Source organism: Lepidothrix coronata, unplaced genomic scaffold, assembly GCF_001604755.1.
Source record: "Lepidothrix coronata isolate B3197 unplaced genomic scaffold, Lepidothrix_coronata-1.0 Scaffold151, whole genome shotgun sequence".
NCBI lineage: Eukaryota > Metazoa > Chordata > Aves > Passeriformes > Pipridae > Lepidothrix > Lepidothrix coronata.
Genome location: NW_016690331.1, coordinates 968370 through 989662, shown reverse-complemented (window position 1 = coordinate 989662; position 21293 = coordinate 968370). Strand labels below are relative to the sequence as shown.

The 21293-nt window shown below is 42.6% G+C and overlaps 1 protein-coding gene across 2 annotated transcripts in view; it reads right to left on the bottom strand.

Moving 5' to 3' along the window:
• Positions 1 to 21293, bottom strand: part of CRHR2 (corticotropin releasing hormone receptor 2) — a 130402-nt gene that overhangs the window by 56590 nt on the left and 52519 nt on the right. For both annotated transcript variants that reach the window (XM_017828682.1, XM_017828683.1), the window contains one exon: positions 5094 to 5179. In XM_017828682.1, the coding sequence (XP_017684171.1) occupies positions 5094 to 5179 (86 nt within the window). The remainder of the gene's footprint in view (positions 1 to 5093; positions 5180 to 21293) is intronic.

The following is a 21293-nucleotide window of genomic DNA, read 5'->3' as shown; positions in this document are numbered from 1 at the left end:
CCTAAAACTAAACCATATGACTAAGAACTTTCTTCAGAATTGCTCATGTAGTGCTAGATATCTTCTGGAAGATGACAACATTTTTCCCAGGACAACGATCCTACTCTTTGAGTCTGACCCTTCAGCTCCTTCCTGTGGCTCCTGACCACTGTTTCAACTTCACTCAAGTTTAAAGAGGGCATAGTTCAAAGCATTAGAAGACTAGTTGGAAAAATAAAATTATTAAGCTCCTGTTTGATGCACTGATGCTGAAGGGAAAACAGGCACGACTCTCGTATTTTCAGTTTCTGGCACTAACAAGGCTTCCTGAAGGCAAATTCAAACATCATAGAAACAAAAACTGCCTCAGTGCCTATGAAAAACTAAGTTGACAGGGTGGCAAGATCGCTTTCCACCAGCCTACATGCAATCTGCATCTCTGGTGGAACTGAAGACGGCACCTTCAGGGCTGAAAAACACGTGCTCAGAATCAGTCATGTGTTGGCCAAAGCTCAGTTCATGTAAAACACTTTCATAAGTCTTTTCTGTCTCGCCCTTGTGAAGACCAATACATCTAAAATGTCAACAACCTTCTACTGTTACCCAATATTCTTCTGCTTCCAGGAAGATGTTTCACTTCACTGAAATGAAAATATAAATTCTATTCAGGCTTAGGAGGAGGGTTTTTACATAAAAAATTAGCTAGAAAAGGAGATTGTAGAATCACAGGATGGTTTGGGTTGGAAGGGATGTTAAAGGTTGTCTTGTTCCAACCCCCTGCCGTGGGCAGGGACACCTTCCACTAGAGCAGGTTGTTCAGAGCCCCATCCAACCTGGCCTTGAACATTTCCAGGGATGGGGAATACAAAGATGGTCTGCACACCAGTAGCCTTGCTCTCTGATCACAGCAGGTCACACCAGTGGAATCCTCCTCCATTACACACAACAATCATGTTACACCAGACAGGGCAGAGGTGTCTCCCACCAGCTTCTACCAGGTAAGCTGAGGAAGCACAGCTTTATATCTTTACCTGCACCAGCCCTGCAAACCTAAGACATGGTGGGCTCCCTGCAGCCAGATTTCAGGTAATTGTGGAGTTGTTCTGTCTAGAGCACTTTTCCCCTTGCTTCAGCCAGAATGTGACTGCCAACCTGTCCAAACCAATTCAGCTAATGATTTGACTGAATGACCACCTAATGACAGCACTCTTTAGTCCAGTTGACAAGGATTTTTCTCCCTGTAACAGAACTTACTGGCAGGTCCTGCCAGTGTTTACAGCTCATGTCTCCCTGTGGGGCTCTGCACTCCACTGCCAGTTCAGTCACTTTAGATTTCTTCCTGTTGCCAGCATGATCTCATCACCAGCACGGTTTAAAGACACCACATCTCCTCTCCAAAGACTTTCAGAAGCCACTGGGAAGTATCTTTGTCATCCAAGATGCCTCTGAGTTGACTGCTTTCCTGTTCTGAGCCAGCTGGAAGCTGCATAGCTGTGCCTGGTGTGGCTGTGCTCCTATGCAGGATATATTAGCTTAAGCCCAGCATGGTGCTAACTCAGCTACACAGCTTGAAGCCACCTCAAAACATCAGCAGAACCAAATTCATATCCAGCTGACATAGGCCACATAGACAAGACCAAAATTCCTAAATTATAGCTCTTTTTGGAGGCTAAGATGTATTTTTTTTTTTGCTGCCTGAGACTCTCATTTTATTTCTAACAAGCACAGATCTGTGCCCGATGCAGCAAAAGTCCTTTTGACACAGGAGCTTGTAGGCTGAGTAGAATTTTTGCATTTGTCACACGCTGTGCCATCAAGCAGCCAGTAGGATCAAACTTATTTCTGTACCTTATTCTTGTGCCCTGAGAAGGAGCCAACTATTTGTTCAGAGGGTGAGATTCAGTCTGACATTAGGGCACCAACATCTGGGTATCTACCCAACATCAGAAGCAAGGGAAAGAAGTAGTGCACACACAGACATCAGTGACCCTTGAGGTGCACTCAGCAGACTCTGCTTCCCAGCTGGCCCTGGTGACTGACCTCCAATTGCTGCTGTTTAATCATGGAATTATTAAGGCTGGAAAAGGCCTCCAAGATCGAGTCCAACCGTTCACCCAGCACCGCTGAGTTCACCACTAAACCATGTCCCCAAGGGTCACACCCATGTGCTTCTTGAACACTTCCAGGGATGGTGACTCCACCACTTCCCTGGGCAGCCTGTTCCAATGCCTGGCCATCATTTCAGTGAAGAAATTGTTCCTAATATCCAATCTAAACCTCCCCTGGTGAGGCCATTTCATCTTGTCCTGTCACTTTGTTACCTGGGAGAAGAGACTGACCCCCACCTGGCTACAACCTCCTTTCAGGCAATTGTGGAGAGTGATGAGGTCTCTCCTGAGCCTCCTTTTCTCCAGGCTGAACACCCTCAGCTCCCTCAACTGCTCCTCATCAGACTTGTGCTCCAGACCTTTCCCCAGCTCCGCTGCCCTTCTCTGGCCATGAAGGACCTGAGGGGCACAGGTATTCCAAAGGACTGTCACCTGCCAGGTACATGGAGACACACAGGGGCATTTTAAACTACAGGACACAACTCCACACAGGGAATTAGATCCCAGCCAAAATGGGAATCTACGAGCAAATCAGTCCCAGAGTGGAGTTTTATCAGCTGCTGCCACAGGTCTCGACCACAAGCAGAGCCATGATGTGTTGATGTAATCCAGGGAATGTGTGTTACTGAGCTGATGCCCCCTGAGATTGACCCACAGCTGACAAATCCCTAAAATTTCCCTTGCTACGTGATCAAAACTCTGCCATAAAGCAGGTAGAGCTGGGCATGGGACATGTTCCTGTCCCATCTATCAATCACTGAATTCAGAATCAAACCATCTGATTCTTCAGCACTCTGGCTGTGAGTGGCCAAGCTTGACAGCAGTGTTGTTTCCTGTATTAAAAATAAACACAAATCACAGGGCACACCTCCAGGCTGATGCTTAGCATCTGCAAGGCTCAGTCAATAAATCACAGGAGAAACATGTGTGTGCCTGAATCTCACCTTTAATCAAATCCCCAGAGAAATCTATGGGGATTTTTTTTCCTAGTTTTTTTGGAGACCACAAAGCAAGTATTCATCTATAACACTGAGCATTAGGAGAGATTTAAAAAATATTCACAAATATTAATATCTGCAAAGCTTGTTGCAAATCTTTGAAGATCTAACAAATGAGTTTTTAAGCTTCTATAAGCAAGGGTGGGGGAACATCTGCACTTTCATCTGTTTAAGAAACACGCTATTTGAGTAGTTTTAAGCTATCACCATAGCTGCAAAGTTTTTAAAAGCAAAAACAGAGCACAGGAAATAATCCTGTCCTCTAGTCACAACACTTCTCCAGCCTTTTCAAACAAAACTCCTCTGTGTTTGCTGGTGCAGAGATAGCAACTGCTGGAGCCATGCAAACACATAAGGAGGGCCATTAAAATGCAGCAGCACTTTCCTGAGCGGGTGCAGCACACTGTTATCAGCTCAGGTTTCCTGTACCAGCTAAACCACATCAAAGATATGGAGCCTTCACCCAGCTCTGCTCCCCATTCTCTAAACCAGCTCTGGCTGCTCCACACTCCCCCTCTTGCTCATTTTTAAGGGGGTGGTTTCACAGATGTGCAGATCCCTTTCAGGCAGAGCTGGTCGGTGTGTCCCCCTCAATCCCACCCACACTCTCACTGCCCCGTGCCTGGGCTGGCCCCAGCACTCCTGCAACAATGCAACAAAATGCTGTAGGGAACTGAATCATCCAAAAAAACCGACCCAGCAAAAAGTTAGTTTTTCATTTTAAGTGGGAAAGAAATGTAAGGAGGGGCTGCCCTGGGGTGGTCCTTACTTAGGTCAGCTTAAATTGCCATGAGAGCATCATCACTCTGCTGGATCACCTGGAACATCCCTCTGGATGGCACTCAGGTATTGGTACATTTTTTCCTAATTTCTAGAAGCCTCCAGCAAAAGGAAGGAGGATGGGGTGCCACCAAATAATTTAGCTAGTGGGTAAGAGCAGGTCCTCCTCAGCAGCTGGTTTGTAGTTACCTGTTTTCTGAGTCACTGGTTCAAAGCCCACATTGAGCAAACACATTGATCTCACAGGATGGATGCTGGACCTAAGACAAAGCACATCCTGACTGTTTGGGGTACAGCACTACTCCAGATAGTTCCTGAGTACTAAATGTGGGATCTTGTCCACCTCCCCTCTGCAACTGGCACAGCACAACTACAACCACGGAATGAGCTGGATGTTTTGGGAAAACATCCATCCCAAAACTTAAACAGACCTGAGCTGCTGAGCTCCACCCTGATTCTTAGAGTCACCCCTGGCAGAGACAGCACGAGGACTGTGTGTGCTCCTGCCCCACCACAGCACTCAAAACAGGAGGGAGAGGAAGAGAACCTGGTGTGAAAGGCTGGAAGGCTTGAACTGTGTGAGGGTGAATGTCTGCCATGCCTCCAAGAAAAGCTGAGACATTTGACAAGAAAAGGGCTTTGCATAATTGCTTGCAGCCTTTTGGAAGGAGCTTAACCCCATATGCTAATTGCAATCTGTAAACTCCTATATCATGCAAGACTGGTTCAATCTTTTAAAGGCAGCTGAGGCCTGAGTCTGCTTTTTATGTATTTTTCTTTTGCTGCCTCTTTACATATTTGCTTAAGGAGAAATGACATTGAGATCTGTAAAGGTCAGTTGTTGATGAGACCTCAGAATGGACAGATACAGGGTGGAATCAGCTGGTTAAACTTATTTTTTAGTGCCAAAGAGGCTTTTGGTCTTAATGTTATCATTACTAACATTTACTGTAGCATCTGTAGGCTCTGAACAAAGCTAAGAAAAATCTGCATAAACATACATCAGCAGGGACAGAGTGTGATAAAAAGCATCCTTTTTTAAAAACCATGTGAGTAGGGGATATGGAGAGAGGACAAGTGATTTGCCTGAATTCACAGGGAGGTTTTGTTGCAGAGACAGAAATGGAATCTCTCTCAGAAGTCCCAAATTAGCATGTTAACCTTAAGTTTAGCTTTGCATTCACGTATGAGAAATGTCATTGAGAAGAATGAAGGTAAAAATACAGACCTTGTCATCCAGAATAGGCTCACACTGAGAGTAGTTTATCTTGGAAGCCCATGTCCCATTGCCCAGGCATTCTCTGTAGGCATTTCCTGGTACAGACCAAAATAAAAGAGAGATGAACAGTCTGTGATGGACTTTAAACAGCCTAGAAATCTCACAGATCTGAGAAAAGATTAACAGAACAGATTATTTACAAGGCAAATTAACTTATCCCACCTCCGTGAGGACTAGAACAGCCCACTGAGGAGAGAAATAAATAACATGAACACAACTACAGACTACAAGTATTTAAAGATATTGATTGATAATGTTTTCTTACAGTCTATGAGTTCAGAAGACAGAAAAGGTATGAGAAGAACGTTGCAAGAGAAAGCTTAACATTGGTATAGTCTTTTAAAAAGCAACTATACTCAAAACCAGAGAGGTTCAGGGGTTCAGTGCCCCCTCTGTGAGAATGGTTTGTGCGTGGTGAACTTACTGCTCTACCCCCCTTCCATTTATCCCACTGCAAACCAGACGAAACATTCCCGGAGATGCTGATTTTCTGGAGTCTTCCTGTGCAACACTATTGCTGGGAAAACTTCTGCAAAATACATGAGGAGCAAGATCAGCACATCTCCCAAACCTGGGACAGGTAGGATGGGGGGGAGCACACAAGAATCCACCCAGAATTATTTCAGAAATGGGTCCCTCCAGGTTAGGATGTGTTCACCCATGGTCTGTGGAAAAGAAACCACTTCTGGTCTTTTTCCAAGGTTCCAGTTCTCCCCAAATGTAAGTGAAAATCAGAAATTGCTTTACTGAAGCAGAGAGATTTCATGTCCAATTGCAATGTAACCCCGAGGAGCTCTGAGAACTGCATGTAATAATATTGGGGGTGAGGAGGGGAGTTCAATTTCTGGCAAGAATTCCTCTTCATCCCAAGGAACTCCGAGGGAAAACTATGCATTTTTGCTGTACAAACTACCTTCCTCCACTCATCAAAAGTACATCCAATTCGAAGCAATATTTTTTTTTTTACATTCTTATTTTGAACTGTTTCTTAGAAACAAGAGAATTAAAATAAAACAGGAAATTCAGAAGGATCCCCAAAGGACAAATACAGGCGACTTCCCTAATGAACTCTTCATGATGTTCCTGCTGCCCTTTATCCAGTTTCTCCTTGGGCCTTTGCCATGGTCACTCAGTGCTAGTACAGCACCCAGCCCTCAGGAAAATCAGATGTCAAATAAAGGCATCAGATTGAACGTTTCTAAAAGTTCTGTTGACAACGGCCTTTGAAAAAAAAAGGTAAAGAGACTTTTGAAAAGGTGTTTTTTCTTACAGAGAAGGACAGTCCACATGGAAAGCAACAAGACACTCCAGATTACACCATATCCACACAGAGCACTGATTTTTTTACTGTTATTGTCTACTTGCACTTTTCCACTGCTCCTTTTTGGCGTGACAAGGCCAAACAAAACAAAACAGTCTGAGTGGGATTTAGGTGGTGGGATCCAATTTACATTTACAAATACAAAAGCCTTTGTATTTGTCCCATCCTTTGGCCGGTTGCTGATCTTGAGTCTCTGTAGCACTTCTGACTCTCCAGACACTGAGTGGGTGCTTAGTCGGATGTTGAATCCCAGTTCCAGGACAGTGCTCATGTGAAAACCTTATTTTATTCATTCAAACCCTTGTTTTATTCATTCTGACTCTTCATTTGCCTTGCTGTGCCTTTCCAGCTCAGGTGTGGAGAGCACAAACACAATCAAGACTTAGAAAATAAAACCCACGTCAAGGCAGTTCTTTGAGGAACTTCTTTGAGTTATCTGGGTTTATGAGCTGTCACACCAGATCTCCTACATGGTGAGTATCTGAACAGGAGGAGGATAAAAATCAACCTCTGAATTTTTCTAGTCCAGAATCTCCTCCAGTATCAGTCACTTCTCGGAAACAACAGCAGCACGTAGATCTGACTTCTGGGAATATCTCATTCCAAACTCTAGCAGTCATAACTAATTTATATCCCCCAGCAAAGGTCTTCTTTCTTTCTTTCTTTCTTCCAAATGTCTTACAGCATGAGCCCTAATAGCCACATGGAAACAAGTTTCTGATCACACTGGATGTATTTTCATATACCTATTTTAATAACATAATGCAGATCTTTTACCCAATGCTTCAAAGGAGAAATATCTCGTTTAGTGAGTGAGGTACTAAAGAGTAAGAACCTCACTGAAGGCACCTGGAGGAAGCAGCTCTTGTTGATGCACAGATGAATCCCATGGCATATAGCGAGTCCAGCATTTCTTGAGGATATTGGATCAATCCCACATGCACTGGATAGAGGCTCACTGTGCTCACAGACACTCAGTCACATCTGGCACGTGCTAAAATTCCTGTGTGTGCTGGTATATCCCTGCACAGAAGACTCTGGATAAAATAATGGCGACTTCAAATAATCATCTTGGCGTTTTTCATAGCAGCAAACATCTGCTTCGTGACATCCCTGGTTACTGTCAAAGGCAGCACAGAGAAGATGAGGAAATACAGACACTGGACTCCATGACAGGCTGATTTTCTGGGACATGCAGAGTTGTGGCAGGGATCAAAGCAGTGAAGAGGTGCCAAAAATGACAGATACATTGGTTCCATGAGAGAGATCAATGGAAGTGATGTGTCCCCAGCTACAGAGTATGTAAAGGAAAAGGGAAACCAGCACTGACTGAATGTGCTGAAAAATATTCCTTCTCACCCGGTTTTCCAGTGAGAACTGGGATTAATGTGCTTTGTTCTAGAAGCATTCTTGCTCTTAGCTTTAAAGCACTGTGTATGGAAAGAGACTGGATTAAGTTCAGTTTTTCTTAATGACTGTCATTAAAAATAGGGAAAAAAAAAAAGGGGAGAATCATGATGGAGAACTCCATTGTAGAAACAAACAATGAACGCCCAGGAAGAAAAGAACAATTACGTGATCTTTCTAGGGCAACAAGAGCTAATTATAAATGGAAAGAAATAGAGCTATTAGAACTATTTTTTCCTAGTTGAAAAACAACTGTGTAAATTTTCATTTTCATTTGACAAATGACATACTGAAAAATTCTGTATACTTTCTCTTCTTATGATTTCTCCTTCCTTACTGACTTTGTTCTAAAGAAGAAATACACAAAATAAAGAGGTACTTGGTGGTTACAACATGTGGTTATTTGTGCTCTGTGTGCACTTGCACTCACATAAGACAACTGGATGAGTAGATTTAATGTTCATGCAAACCAATAATGAGTAGTAGATGACTCATGACGGCACAGGCAACACTCAGTCATTATCCACAGAGCTTCTGACACATCATCCAATATTCATTTCTGTGCTTCAGTCGATGGTCTCTTCCTTGATTTTGGAAATGTTGATTTCCTTTTGCTGTGGATTGGTGGCACTTGATTTCCTCTGCTTAACCATCAGTCCAGGGGATGGGCAAGGAGGCAAAAAGGAAATCCCTGAATAGGAAGTAATATGCAGAAGAGCTCAGGTTGTCACTTGGGCTGCTGTTAGCTTCCAGAAAATGTATTTCATCCCCTCAGGCCTGTCAGCACTACATATGCATTTCCCTATCTCCTCTAAGAGCTGATCATAGTCCTATTCCACCAGCAAGACCAATGGCAGCAATGAGAGCCCAGATGCACATCACAAGGACAGCAGAAGTACCAACATTTGCAGCTCTCATGGACTCTAAGGTGTTGTAAAAGGGATCTCCACTCCTGAAAAACTTTGTGCCACATCACAAGGGAGGTAAAAGATCTGACATGACTACAGCAAAGCCTTGGCAGGAGCAGAACTGGGATACCCTGCTCCTTCCAACCAGCCACCCACAGCAGGAACAGGGACTATTCTGTGTATGAAGCTCCTGTAAAAGCAATTCTTGCTGAGAAGTCCTAGGTGCCAATTCTCCCTAACTCCAACTTTTGGGGAAGGAGTGACCAGCTCAGCCTATTTATTTTATGGATCTTCTCTGATTATATTCAAAGAAACAGCCAAATAACTACAAGAATGTCTCATTTTTGTGTATTTGTGTACACATGCCCACACCATGTAGAGCTTTAACTTTTCTTAGTGGAGTAGAACCATTTGAAAGCCACTGAGAAATTCTAAAGTGGAGAGCAAAAGATCCTTGAATGAAGAAAAAAAAAAGTTGTATTTATCCAAATAAACAACTATGATAATCACAGCTCTGTCTATTTTCAGGGCAAATGGGAATTTTAAGACAGCTCAGCATATCTGTTGTTTCAATAAAGAGAAGCTGATCAACCCAGATTTGAGCACTGTAGCCCCAAAAATAATGGATAGTGATTTTCATCTGGCATGAAGGACATGAGAGAAGTTCACAGGCTTTATTTAGTAATTTATAAGGACTCCTCACACTCTAGTGTTTGATAAAGGGGGGAGACATCCAAACTGTTCACAGCTTTGTCCATAACCCCCTCAGCACCTGTGCAACTCAGTGCCAGTATCACAAGACTAGTTCTGGGAAAACTGGCATGGGATGTGAGCAGTTTTTCACCAATAAGATCAAGGACCTTTATCCCAGAACTGAGCTGTGGCTTTCAGGCATCTGAACTCATGCAAAATGAACTCCTCCCAATCATGTTGCACTTTATTAACAACTCTGCTAGACACTCATCTAAAAAGCCTCCCAGTCTGTGTCTAAACAGCAAATGAAGCAGCCAACAGTCAATATTTGTCATCTCAACTGTGATTTTTCTGCTACTTAGAAACCACTGAACTCAACGACTGTGGTAAGTCTCAATATTCGGTGTAACTGCTTCAAAACTGCAAGTGCTCACATGAAGGTTGGACTTAAAATACCGACAACCAGTAACACCAGACAGCAAAAGTACACACAAAGTAAACACAGAGTAGCTACAAAGGCTGTGCCAACACATGGGCTGAAAACTGTGTCCAGTTCTGGGCTCCCCAGTACAAGAGACATGTGGACATGCTGGAGAGAGAGCAGGGAAGGAGCACATGGTGATTAAGGGGCTGCAGCATCTCCTTTGAGGAAAGGATAAGAAAGCTGGGACACTTCACTCTGGGAAAGAGAAGGCTCGGGGGGATTTGCTAATTTATATAAATACCTGAAGGGAGGGTGCAAAGAGGATGGATCCAGGCTCTTTTTTTTTTTTCCCAGTGCCAGGACCAGAGGCCATGGGCATGAACAGAGAAACAGAAGGTTCCACCTGAACATCAGGGACCACATTTTTGCTGTGAGGGTGAGGGAGCACTGGTTGCCCAGGGAGGTTGTGGAGTCTCCCTCCTTGGAGATATTTAAAAGCTGTCCAGACATGGTCTCAGGCAACTGGCTATAGGTGACCCAGATGACCTCCAGTGGTCACTTCCACCCTCATCCATCCCGTGATTCCGTCATTAAGAGGATACTATTACCTTCTGGAACAACTTTAAAACATAACTTAGGTACAATGTTTTACATCAGTTTGGGAGCTAAAACCTTGACCTTAATTTCATTTCTAACTGCAGATGAGGTTGCATTTCTGAATGGAATATGTAAGGAAGAGTGTTTGATTAGTGGTATTCTTTATCTTTTTTTGTTGTTGTTTTTGTTGTTTTTTATTGATCCTGCTGAAGAACATAAAGCCTTTTAGGTAGCAGTAACTCAATATGTATAGATTGGCCTGGTGGCTTGTGTTCAGTCAGTAAAAGTCCATTAAAGGCACGAAGCAAACAAGAAACAAGAGACAGGAGCACTGGGTAAAGACAAGTGGATGTAATTCCCAGCAGGAAGTTAACCACATCATTCCAGTCATTAGCAGGTGAAAGACAATTCCAGACACTGCAAGCAGGCACTGCTGTAATGGATCTTGTCCTTGACAACTGGAACTAATCTGGTTCTGAAAAAGATTTTAGTCATCTTGCTGTCTCTCATGTAGATGATTTTCTGAGGAGGTTTACGCTTCCAGTTATCACTAAAATGGAAATCCAACCTCTCTAGCTGCCTTTTGCCCTGGATCCCACGCACACAGAGTGTCCATGGAGTCTTGAGACAAGCTCATCTGCTACTGGAGCAAAGGGAATAAACAGGCAAATGAATAAATAAATAAAAGACAGCCTGAGTTAAGCCCTGAGCTGGGCACAGCTAAGGGTATCCGACTGCTCTGAGAGCTCGTCCACGTGAGCTGGCAGTCAAGCTGAAATGAAGGGTCCATCAATCAGGAAACAGGAATCCCCACTGAACAAAATCCCTGGAAATTACAAGGTGTTGGAAAGTGGAGTGAGCAGTGACTCTGGCAGTCTCAGAGACTCCCAGATGCAGCAAACACCTGAAAGGGGACAGTGGGTCATGTCACCCATCTCCTCAGTCCAAATTTAAAAGTCTAAGCCCAAGAAATTTCTGGCAATTGCTTTGTAAAACTGTTACAGACAGTCTGCTAAATCTCTCCACTGGGATTTTTTTTTTTGTTAATATCCTAAATATATATTTTTTCCTCGCTCTTTAAGACAACTACTGAACCATTTTTGCCCCTGTACTGCCCTCTGACCAAGCTGAGCAATTAGATTTCTTTTTCAGGGTGTGTTGGTTCTGCATATTTACCACAGGTGGAGTTCAACCTTTTAATTTTAAATATCAACTTGCATTCAGCCTCGTTCAGCACATCTCACCAGTCTTTTCCTACTCTGCCTTCAGGGCACAGCAAAGCAGCCAGTCAATGGTGCCCCCAAAATGGAGGTGTTTGTCCCAAGTTTGCCAATGGAAAACAAGCCCAAACAAGTGAGGTTTTCCCTTGGATATGCATCATTAAAATAGGTTCTGTGAAATGCTGGCCTGTGAAATCAGAAGCAGACAGCAGAGAAAACCTGTCTTGTCTCAGTAGCAGGCTTAAAGCTGGATGACATTTCCTGAGCTGAATAAATGAATTTTGAAATATACAGTTATGGGGCAGCAAAAACCACTTGATAAATCAGGTAAATCGGACCCAGGTTTTTACGCTCTGAAGAAAAATTTTAGAAAAATTCAAAGAACACAGGAGTTAAAATAAAAGACAATATTCCAGTGTTGATTGTTGTAGCCCATAAATTATTCACACCATGGAGCACTTCAAGTCTGGTCCTTCCTCTGTTGGATTTCAAGAGGAACCTGAACCCAGTTTAATGGATTTCTTTCTTTCAGAGTGTCCTAATCACTGGGACATTGCAGGATTCTCCCAGTGTCTCCTCCAAATAAGTTTTATTCATTTAATTGTTAAAACAAGACAGTTTGCTTGGCATTAAGCAAAACCTTTTCACCATGATCCCCAGTAAATCCAAGAGGAACTGCATGATATAAATTCCTCAGACTGGCTGCCCAGATTTCATAGGATTCAGATCAAACGAGACAGAAAGAACCTGTGTTGCATAAAAGACACATCACTTCATGTATAGACTATTCTTAGCCCTTTTTCAAAGTCTCAGAAAAACAGAAAGCCTCTAAAAATAGAGGCTGAATCATGGGGCTATAAATTATTTATTCATGTGCCAAAGATTCCTCTTTGGAAGCTTTCCTGATTGTTGCAATGACAAGCCAGAGCCAGGTAGGATTCACAATGCATCAGTACACTGCTTACTATTTCTAGAAATCATAAGTGACAGTGGCATAATTGTGACAGCAGCCAGACATCCAGGAGATTGGAGAAAAAAAAAATAAATCTCCACATACTTTATTTGTCAATGAGGGATATTCTGACAAAAATAAGGAGAGGCAAGAACAGTTATCCAACCGATGCTTATTACTTTATACATCAGCCAACATCATCCTGAAAGCCAAACTTTGTGCAGAGGTTTTCTTAGATGTCACAGTTTGGGGGTTTTTTGTTTGTTTGTTTGTTTTTTCTTTTCCTTACATTCATGCAGAATTATAATGCACTTATAGGAGAGTCTTGGAAGGCAGATAAGTAAGACTTCAGGCAAGAAATGTTCCCCTAGAAAAATATTTCTAAACTCAGCTCTATCTGGCTCACCAACCTGATATTTCTTCAGGCCTTCAAGCACACAAGAAACTCTAATGAGTTTTCTATTGTTTTTCTTTGCAAAGAAGTCCTCAAAGGGTTCACCAGAAGCTCAAGCAGCCCAATTATGCTCACTTGCTGTATCGATTTCCCACCTGCTGAAAAGCTTAAGTGATTCACTCAGGTCATATAACATGTCAGAAGCCAAGGAAGCAACAGAACCTTTCAGAAGTTTAAAAGTCCTCCGGACTTCCTCAGAGTTTAGAAAAACAGTTCTCCGGATTTGTAGCCCAAGGCACTCCCTGTTAGACTGACCAAGATTAAGGGCACCTGAGGAATTCAGTTCTGGTTGTCTGTACACCGGGTCACAGAAGGTTTTGGGTTGGAAAGGACCTTAAAGATCATCCATTTCCAGCCCCCTGCCATGGGCAGAGACAGCTTCCACTAGACCAAGTTGCTCCAAGTCCCCTCCAGCCTGGCCTTGAACTCTGCTTGCCCTACACTGGGGCTGCCTGGCAGCAAATATTGCCTTTTGAGCACCTTAAGAAAGATCCCAGAGACTGAACTGCACAGAACTGTCAGAACAGTGGCTCTTTTTAACTTTGTTCAATGAAATACCTGCTAATGCAAAACTTTACACAAAAGAAAACACACTTGTTTTTTTGACTTTCCAATCCCTTGAAAGTCAACCCCACAACTCAGGAAACAGAACATTTTGCCCTATTTTTCACTCCTTTCATTCCTCCTGGGTTAACAAAGATTGTTCCATAAAATACAACTGTTTTATAGTACATACTCTCTTTTTTTACAGCTTCATTTTGACTTGTTTCAGGATTGAGGTGTGGGGAGCTGCAGGTGATCCCCAAACTGTTGCCCTTTCCCAAAACAATCATTCCTCAGAAGGATCACCGGGGAATCATCCTGGAAGCTGCTTTCTTTGTCTCAACTGTTTACAGCTGTGGTAACCCTTCTATTAATAACACAATAAAAAAGAATTATTATTCAATTATATAATTATTATCCCCATATCCTATTAATTTCCTTAGGAAATTATTTCATGTCTTGTGAATAAGAAAACTCTTGTTCTGAAATGTCAGGACTGTGCTGTTGCAGAAACTACTGAGGGAACATCAGGAAGACAGGGAGAGAGAACCGAGTGAACAGGCTCACCAGCATCTGATAAATGCTCAGTTAATCCTGCTTTCAGAAACCTGCAAGTGCACAGTTCTTGTCCTTATACTAATTGACATGACAGGGTTTGGGCCACATGTGTTAAAAGGAGGGGAAAAAGGCAAATAATCCCTCCTTTTCAGTGCCTGTCAAAAAGTGCTGCAGTGCCTAAATTACAAGTACACCCTGTAACAGCCTGCAAAGTTCATTTTTTTTTTCCCAAAACCAATGTAGGTTATTTGCTTCCATGACTGTGTTACTGAGCCGAACTTGAGGTGAACATGCAGGATGAGTCTGCAGCCTGCCAAGGCTATTTGCACTCTGGAGATAATTCCCTGAGACAGCAAATCCCCAAACGTGAATGCACACAGAACCCAAAGATTTCCAACTCAGACCTGCCTGTATTTTTAAGCAGAAAGATAAAAGAGGGAGATTACGAAGCAATCTGTGTTGAATGATTGCTCAGGTTATCACCTTTTCCCTTCACCTGGTTTTCAGCACAAGGAAAAAAAAAAAGAAAGAAACAAAGAAAAAAAAACCCCAACAAAATACAAGAAACAAACAAGACCCCCAAATCAAAACTCTTAATTTCTAGCATAAACCAGAAATTATTTGACCCCCCTCCAAAAGCTGTTGCAAAACAGAAGTCTGACACACAGCTATTCAAATTAATCTTTGGTGACAGGCCAGGTATCACACACAGACTTCTACTATCACTTCTACTTCAGCAAGTCACAGAAATTTGGATTACTGGAAACTAAAAGAGCACCCAGGAACAGTCTTTCTTCATGCTTGCCCCATTCTTATATTTCTCTCTACAGATGAAACAGTTCAAAAATAAGACATAAATTGTAATGTCCTGATGCAGATGCTCATGTGAGTGAAGGCTGCAATGTCCATGCTGCTAAATAGACATCCAGCACTATTTGCTGTCCATGGTATCCACTCAATCCAGGCCATGAAATAGCAATAATTTCTGCAGTTTAAGCTAATTTATTAGTCCCAAAATTGCAGCCAGCACAGTCTAGACAGATTCAGCTGATCTGTGGCCATTTACTTTATGGAGATGAATTGTTCTTCCATTTACCCCAGGTCTATTGACAATAGGAGGAATTTAATCACCTAGAACACGCATAAGCATTTTCACAAAGACACCTAAATTGATGTGTTTGAACTAAACAAAGCACTGGCCTGGATGGGCCTGTGATTTGATGTGGAACAATCACTTTATGTCTGTTTTAAAGACTTCCCTCACCTGACTCTGGGTGATGCAGTTGTTTTAAGAAAGAGGCTATCACCCAACTAGTTAATGTTTGTATGGATCAAGCACAAATTACTGGGATTCTACAGCCCAGAACACTTCCACCTACACAGAGAGGGAACTTCCACCTGCACAGCTACCTAAAAAAAAACATGAGGGAGAAAGGTGTAGTCTAAGAAAAGGTTCCTGCTGCTGGTTAGTCCAACAGATCATTAATTCTCCTTTTGCTGAGTAGTGGGAGTGAGTTCCTGTGGAGCCCCAGGACTGGAGGAGGAAAGTCATCACCCAGGGGTGAAGCCCAATTTGTTTCTGAGCTTGACAGACTAGAAGAGCACAGAGCTATGAAACTTCCTGCCCGACCCCCTTCTGGAAGGCTGGCAGGGCACAGGCTGATAATGATGTTTGATCTCTGTAGTAATTGCTTCTTAGTTGAAATTCAGAATTCAATTAGTCACCTGCCGTAATTACTGAATGCACAGAGAGATGGCAGTGATAATGAGAGGTGTAACTGCACTTTATTACCTGTAGTAAGGCACTGTGGAATTGAGAAACACTAAGATCTGATTAACACAGTAGTGGGAGGGAGAGGAAAGGAGCTTGAGGCTGGAGTTCTCCTAGGACAACTCAAGAAGACAATCTGTACAACCTGTGGAATGAAATGAGGCCCTGTGTGCATGGCCTTCCTCCGGTTAAGTTTTTGCTGAGGTGAGTGGGAAAGTGGGAATCAATGCTCTTCTCACAGAGCCTTCACTGCCTGGAATTTAGGCAGGAGTTTGGGAGCTGCAGTCACAAAAGCAAAGCACAGCAGCTGTGTGAATGATTCATGATGGAGCATAGAGTCAGTGTTCACTGGGAATCCTGACCTGCTCCCAGAACTCTGCAAAAGTAATGAGAAAGGTGGTTGGGAAAAGGAGGTGGTGATTAGGGATGAGACTAAGACTCCAAAATGCACCCATTTGTGGGATATTTGCCTGGCAAGGTTCAAATGTTTTTGACATGGAATTCAGGTGAAACGTCCAGTCCAGCAGCAGAGGCTGGGAGATGAGAGCAGCACACGGGAGAGACAAGGGCCCTCAGGAAATAAGGGCAACCCAGGAACATAAGGGAAGATATCACACACAACACAGGGAATGAGTCTGCTTAAGAGGATCTGCAAAACCTGATTATCACTGAGTCAGCACTGGGGATTCACCTCTCCCACAGTAGCCTCCACCAGGAACAGCTGCTTGGCCTTGCAGGGATTTTCTTTGTTAGTTGATTTTTTTTCCATTTATTTTTTTATTTCCAACTCTTCCCCGGATCATAGATCCAGCATTTTATAAAAGTCCTTGCCTTGTTGAAAACTACAGTCTACCAGGATGATTCAGACAGATCCTGTCACACTGGCATGTCTCAGGATGTCTGGACAAAAACACAACATACGCTGCTGTCAGCTTATGCTCTGTTTGGTTGCCAGAAAGCACCAAGCCTTCCCTAAGCCTAAATATTCATCAGGGGAGTGCAGGGAAGAAACAGACTGCCTGCAAGACAAAAAAAAGACTGCAAGTACGAGACGGGTGACCATTTACCAAAGCAATCCCTGCCAGCTTTCATATAACTAAACCTGATACAGGAATATAAAAATTCCAGATGTTTCTTGGCAGATATGAGCCCATTTTGCTCAGCCACAATTCTCCTTCTAAAAATGCAGGTTTAAAAAGGGGAGGAGAATGGGCAATTTCTCCTGATTTCTGTGAAATGAACTTGATGTTTCTCAATAAAACCCCTTCCCTAATCATACTATTTTACAGGATGAGCAAAATATTCAGCAACATCAAGAGCCTGAATTTTGATTGTGGAGACGACTGCTGATGTGAAGGTTATAAATAGCTTCTTTAGGTCATCACAGATTGGGTTTGTTTGAGACGAGAAAGTAAAGTCCTTGCAGATATAGAGAAATACAACAATAATTCTGAATCTTAAAGTCCTATTGCAGACACTAGTAGTGCTATACTTTCTGCTGATTATCTCTCTCTATAAATACCCTCCTTCTCCCACTGGTGAGCAAAATAAGGTTTAAAAACAACTCTGTGAAAACACCTGCCAGGAGAAAAGCAACGCCCAAGTCAGATCTTCTTCCTTTCACAGTCACAATGAGGAACGGGAAACTTTCATTAAAGAACTTACCTCAAGGAGCACTGGGCTTTTGAGCTCCAGTTTTGCCTCCCTCTCAGTCTTTCTCTTCCCACCCCTGAAACTAGTGCCAAAAAGTTGACTGAATCAATAACAGAAACCAAGCACTGCTATGGAGAACTCTTCTGTCCAGAGATGTTTTATCTGGTAAGAAGGGCAGCAGGCAATAGCTGACTTTGTAAATATGCAGTTGCTGGGTTGACTTCTTAAAGCCTGTATTTGAAAGTCCACCAACTGCTTAAACCACACAGGGCTCCCCTTCCTACACTTTTTATTACTGTTTCCACTGCTGCATTTGCATTCTTTCCCAAAATGTAGCATGGAATACGAATCATGTGCCAGTCCTCTCCTCTAGGACATGTATCGAAACTTTAAGTGAGATCAGAAACCTGAAAGAAATAATATTTCATGTGGTGTTTGTTAGTACTGGACAGTACACCTGGAAATTTGCTTTGCAAGTGATGTCAAAATGAAGTGGGAAAGTATGAGATTAATTTTGAGAGGGAACTGTGAAGGACCATATCATTCTGCAGGGATTGTTTTCATGCTCACACCACCTTAACAGTCAGAAAAGGCCAATCAAAGATATGCTTTTGGCTCTCTGAGAGTGAGATGGGACTGTCTGCAGTGCTCCTTGGTCTCCACTTCCAGTCCAGCTTCCCAAGACATCTCCCAGCCTCCACACAAGTGATCCTTCACAGGACATTTCCCCACGCACAAGGAGTTGAGTGATCACGTGTTGGCCAGGAAGACCACGAATAGTCTGCAAAAGGCAGGTGGAAAAGAGAAAAGAGGCTGCTCCCCTGACATAACCCAATTAATACAATGCATCACTCATTTGGAAAACCTGCCGTTATGTAGGAAGGTGCTTTCTTCTCACCTGATAATTATTGTCTCTTTGGGGGTTTGAAATGGCATGGGAGGCAGAAAGTGAATTTTAAAACCTCTTCTAATTTTATAGTGTATAAAGGGTGCTGTCAGCACATGCTGTGACAGTCTAAGAAAAGAATTTCACCAGCTTCATTTCTTGGCTAAGCTCTCTGAAGAATCTTAAGAGCCTGAGCTTATTTCAAGTAGGGATGATTAGTAACCCACCTCTGAACCATCCTACGTGGGTTTGGCAAACGTGGTGTGGCAGCTTCAACATCATCACATACAGCTTTTTAAGACCCATGTGCCTGTAATCTCATGGCTGTCTGTAACACTCAAACAGCTTTGGCAACTGCTGCAGTAAACAGGGGGATGGATTTGTGTACAGAGGGAACAGAAACTGTGGTCCCAAACCTGTGGAGGAAGAGAAAATGCTCTCTAGACAGGAGCTGCTATGGGTCCTTGCTCACCACTGGAATTAACTCAATCACTCATGAGGAGAGAACTACATAATTGGCACCACTACACAAACTTCCCAGAGTCAGTTATGTGTCACCTGCAGGTACTGGCGTGTCTAAAAAGGGAAGGCTGGTGACACTCTGTGTCCAAAATTGGTACTAACAAAGTTGGCAGAGAACACTGTTCCCTTTGATTAATTCTCCATGACTACAAGGAAGTGGATGGAAAGAATAAGTCATCTCATGTTGACACCAAACACTGCATGCATTGCTTTACATGCAGGGCAATAATCTTAGGCTTATTATCTAAAATTTCCTCACAGTACAAAAAAGGACAGAACAGCCCCCCTGTCCCTCCAGATATATTCTAGACACCTCTCAGAGCACTAAAAAAAATGACACTTCCCATTGTTTCAACTTAGCTCAGGTTTTTCCTCAACATTCCTTCATTTCCAGGCAAGTTTCCCCTCACTCTGTACCAATCTGAAACAACATTTTTCAGTTTGCTTTAAATCATTAGGAAGAAATTCTTTACTGGGAAGAAATTCTTCCCTCTGAGGGTGGGGAGGCCCTGGCACATGTTACCCATAGAAGCTGTGGCTGCCCCATCCCTGGAAGTGTCCAAGGCCAGGTTGAACGGGGCTTGAAGCAACCTGGGATAGTGGAAGGTGTCCCTGCTCTTGGCAGGGGGTTGGAATTAGATGGCCTTTAAGGTCCCTTCCAGCCCAAACAGTTCTGTGATCCCACACTGTTGATACTTTTAATTCTTCACTTTCACTTTTTTTGTAAATTTTATTTCTGATTATAATTATTATTCTTTTGTTTCTCTAATCCTGCAAGAGAGGATATACACCATAAGTGAATATTACAGCCCAGGGTTGTCTGGGCTGGTTTCCAAACCACCAGTCCCTTGCCCCAGAAAGCTAAAACTGCTCTTTCACTTCCATGGTTGCTAAGAAGGAGCTTCTCCTAACCAAAAAAGGAAGGTGGTTTTGCTAATGATACAGAAAACCTGCTTTCTCTATATTTCACTTTTCTTCTTCCCTTTTTTTTTTTTTTTTTTAAAGTTGATGTGGTGGTCTTCAATTTAGTTGTAGAATTGGGGCTTTCAGAACCCAAATTTGTTGGCTTCACAAGCCCTAGATTTATGTACCCCTTTCCTGGGACATAGACACTGGCTCCAGGAATTCTGAAAAAGCACTGTAAATTTGATCCAGACTGAAAATAAAAATAAAAATAAAAATGTTGGGTAGCCTTTGAGGTTTTTTTTAACTTGTGGTTGTTGCTGGTCGTTTATGTGGTTTGTTGTTGGGGTTTTGTTTTTTATTTGTTTGTTTGGTTTTGAGTGGCTGTTTGGGGTTTTTAAAATTATTTTTAACCCAGATCAGTCTACATCAGGGACATAAAGGATGGAAAGAGGTAAGAGGAAAGCAAGGCAGTCTTCTTACCCCAACACCATCCCTAAAGAAATGATGCATCCACCACGGGCAGAAACCAAGAAGTCGAGGTGGAGGAAATATTTTGGGTGATTCAAAGAGCTTAAAAGAGTTGATGATGCTTCAGCACTCGCTAAGTTTAGTTTAATACAGATAACTGCACAAAGGACCATAAGCAGGACACTGCAGAACACTCCTGTCATTCAGAGCTGAATTTGCTGCTCTTTAAATAGTTGATGGTTTCCTGTCATGCTGACATGGAAGATGGGCACTAAGACTGGCTGTTTACAGTGACAATGCAAGAGGATTTTGAGAAATTAGAAGGAAAAAAAAAGGTGTCTTAAAAAAGATTTATCATTTCCTTTCAACCAAGAGAGCAATTAGATCAGGTAAAATATGTTTGAAAGCGCTCATTCACCCAGGAGAAGTGTTTAGTGCTCATCATTTACTTCCATTTAGCTGAGACTCTCCCATTTAGACACTTACTGACTACTTTGGTAATAGTTTTTCTTTTATGAAAAGAAAAACATTACTGAGAACTCATACATTACATCTCTTACACTGAGACAGATTTATCCACAGTGCCAATTCCATTTCAATCACAAAACGAGCTCCCCAAGAGCAAATCGAGTGAGCAATATTTAACCAGTGGGTAGTCAAGTGAGGACTGCTTAATTGATGTTCTCCTTGGTACCAAGCCATAAAATCTTAAATCTCACATTTGCTGTGAACAACTGTGCTGTAGAATAAAAAAAACAAAAAACAAAACAAAACACCCAAACCCACAAAAAACAAAACAGAAAAAAAGTAATGTTTGAACGGGCAGAGAAACTGCATTGGACTTCAAAGAATCCAAAGTGCATGAA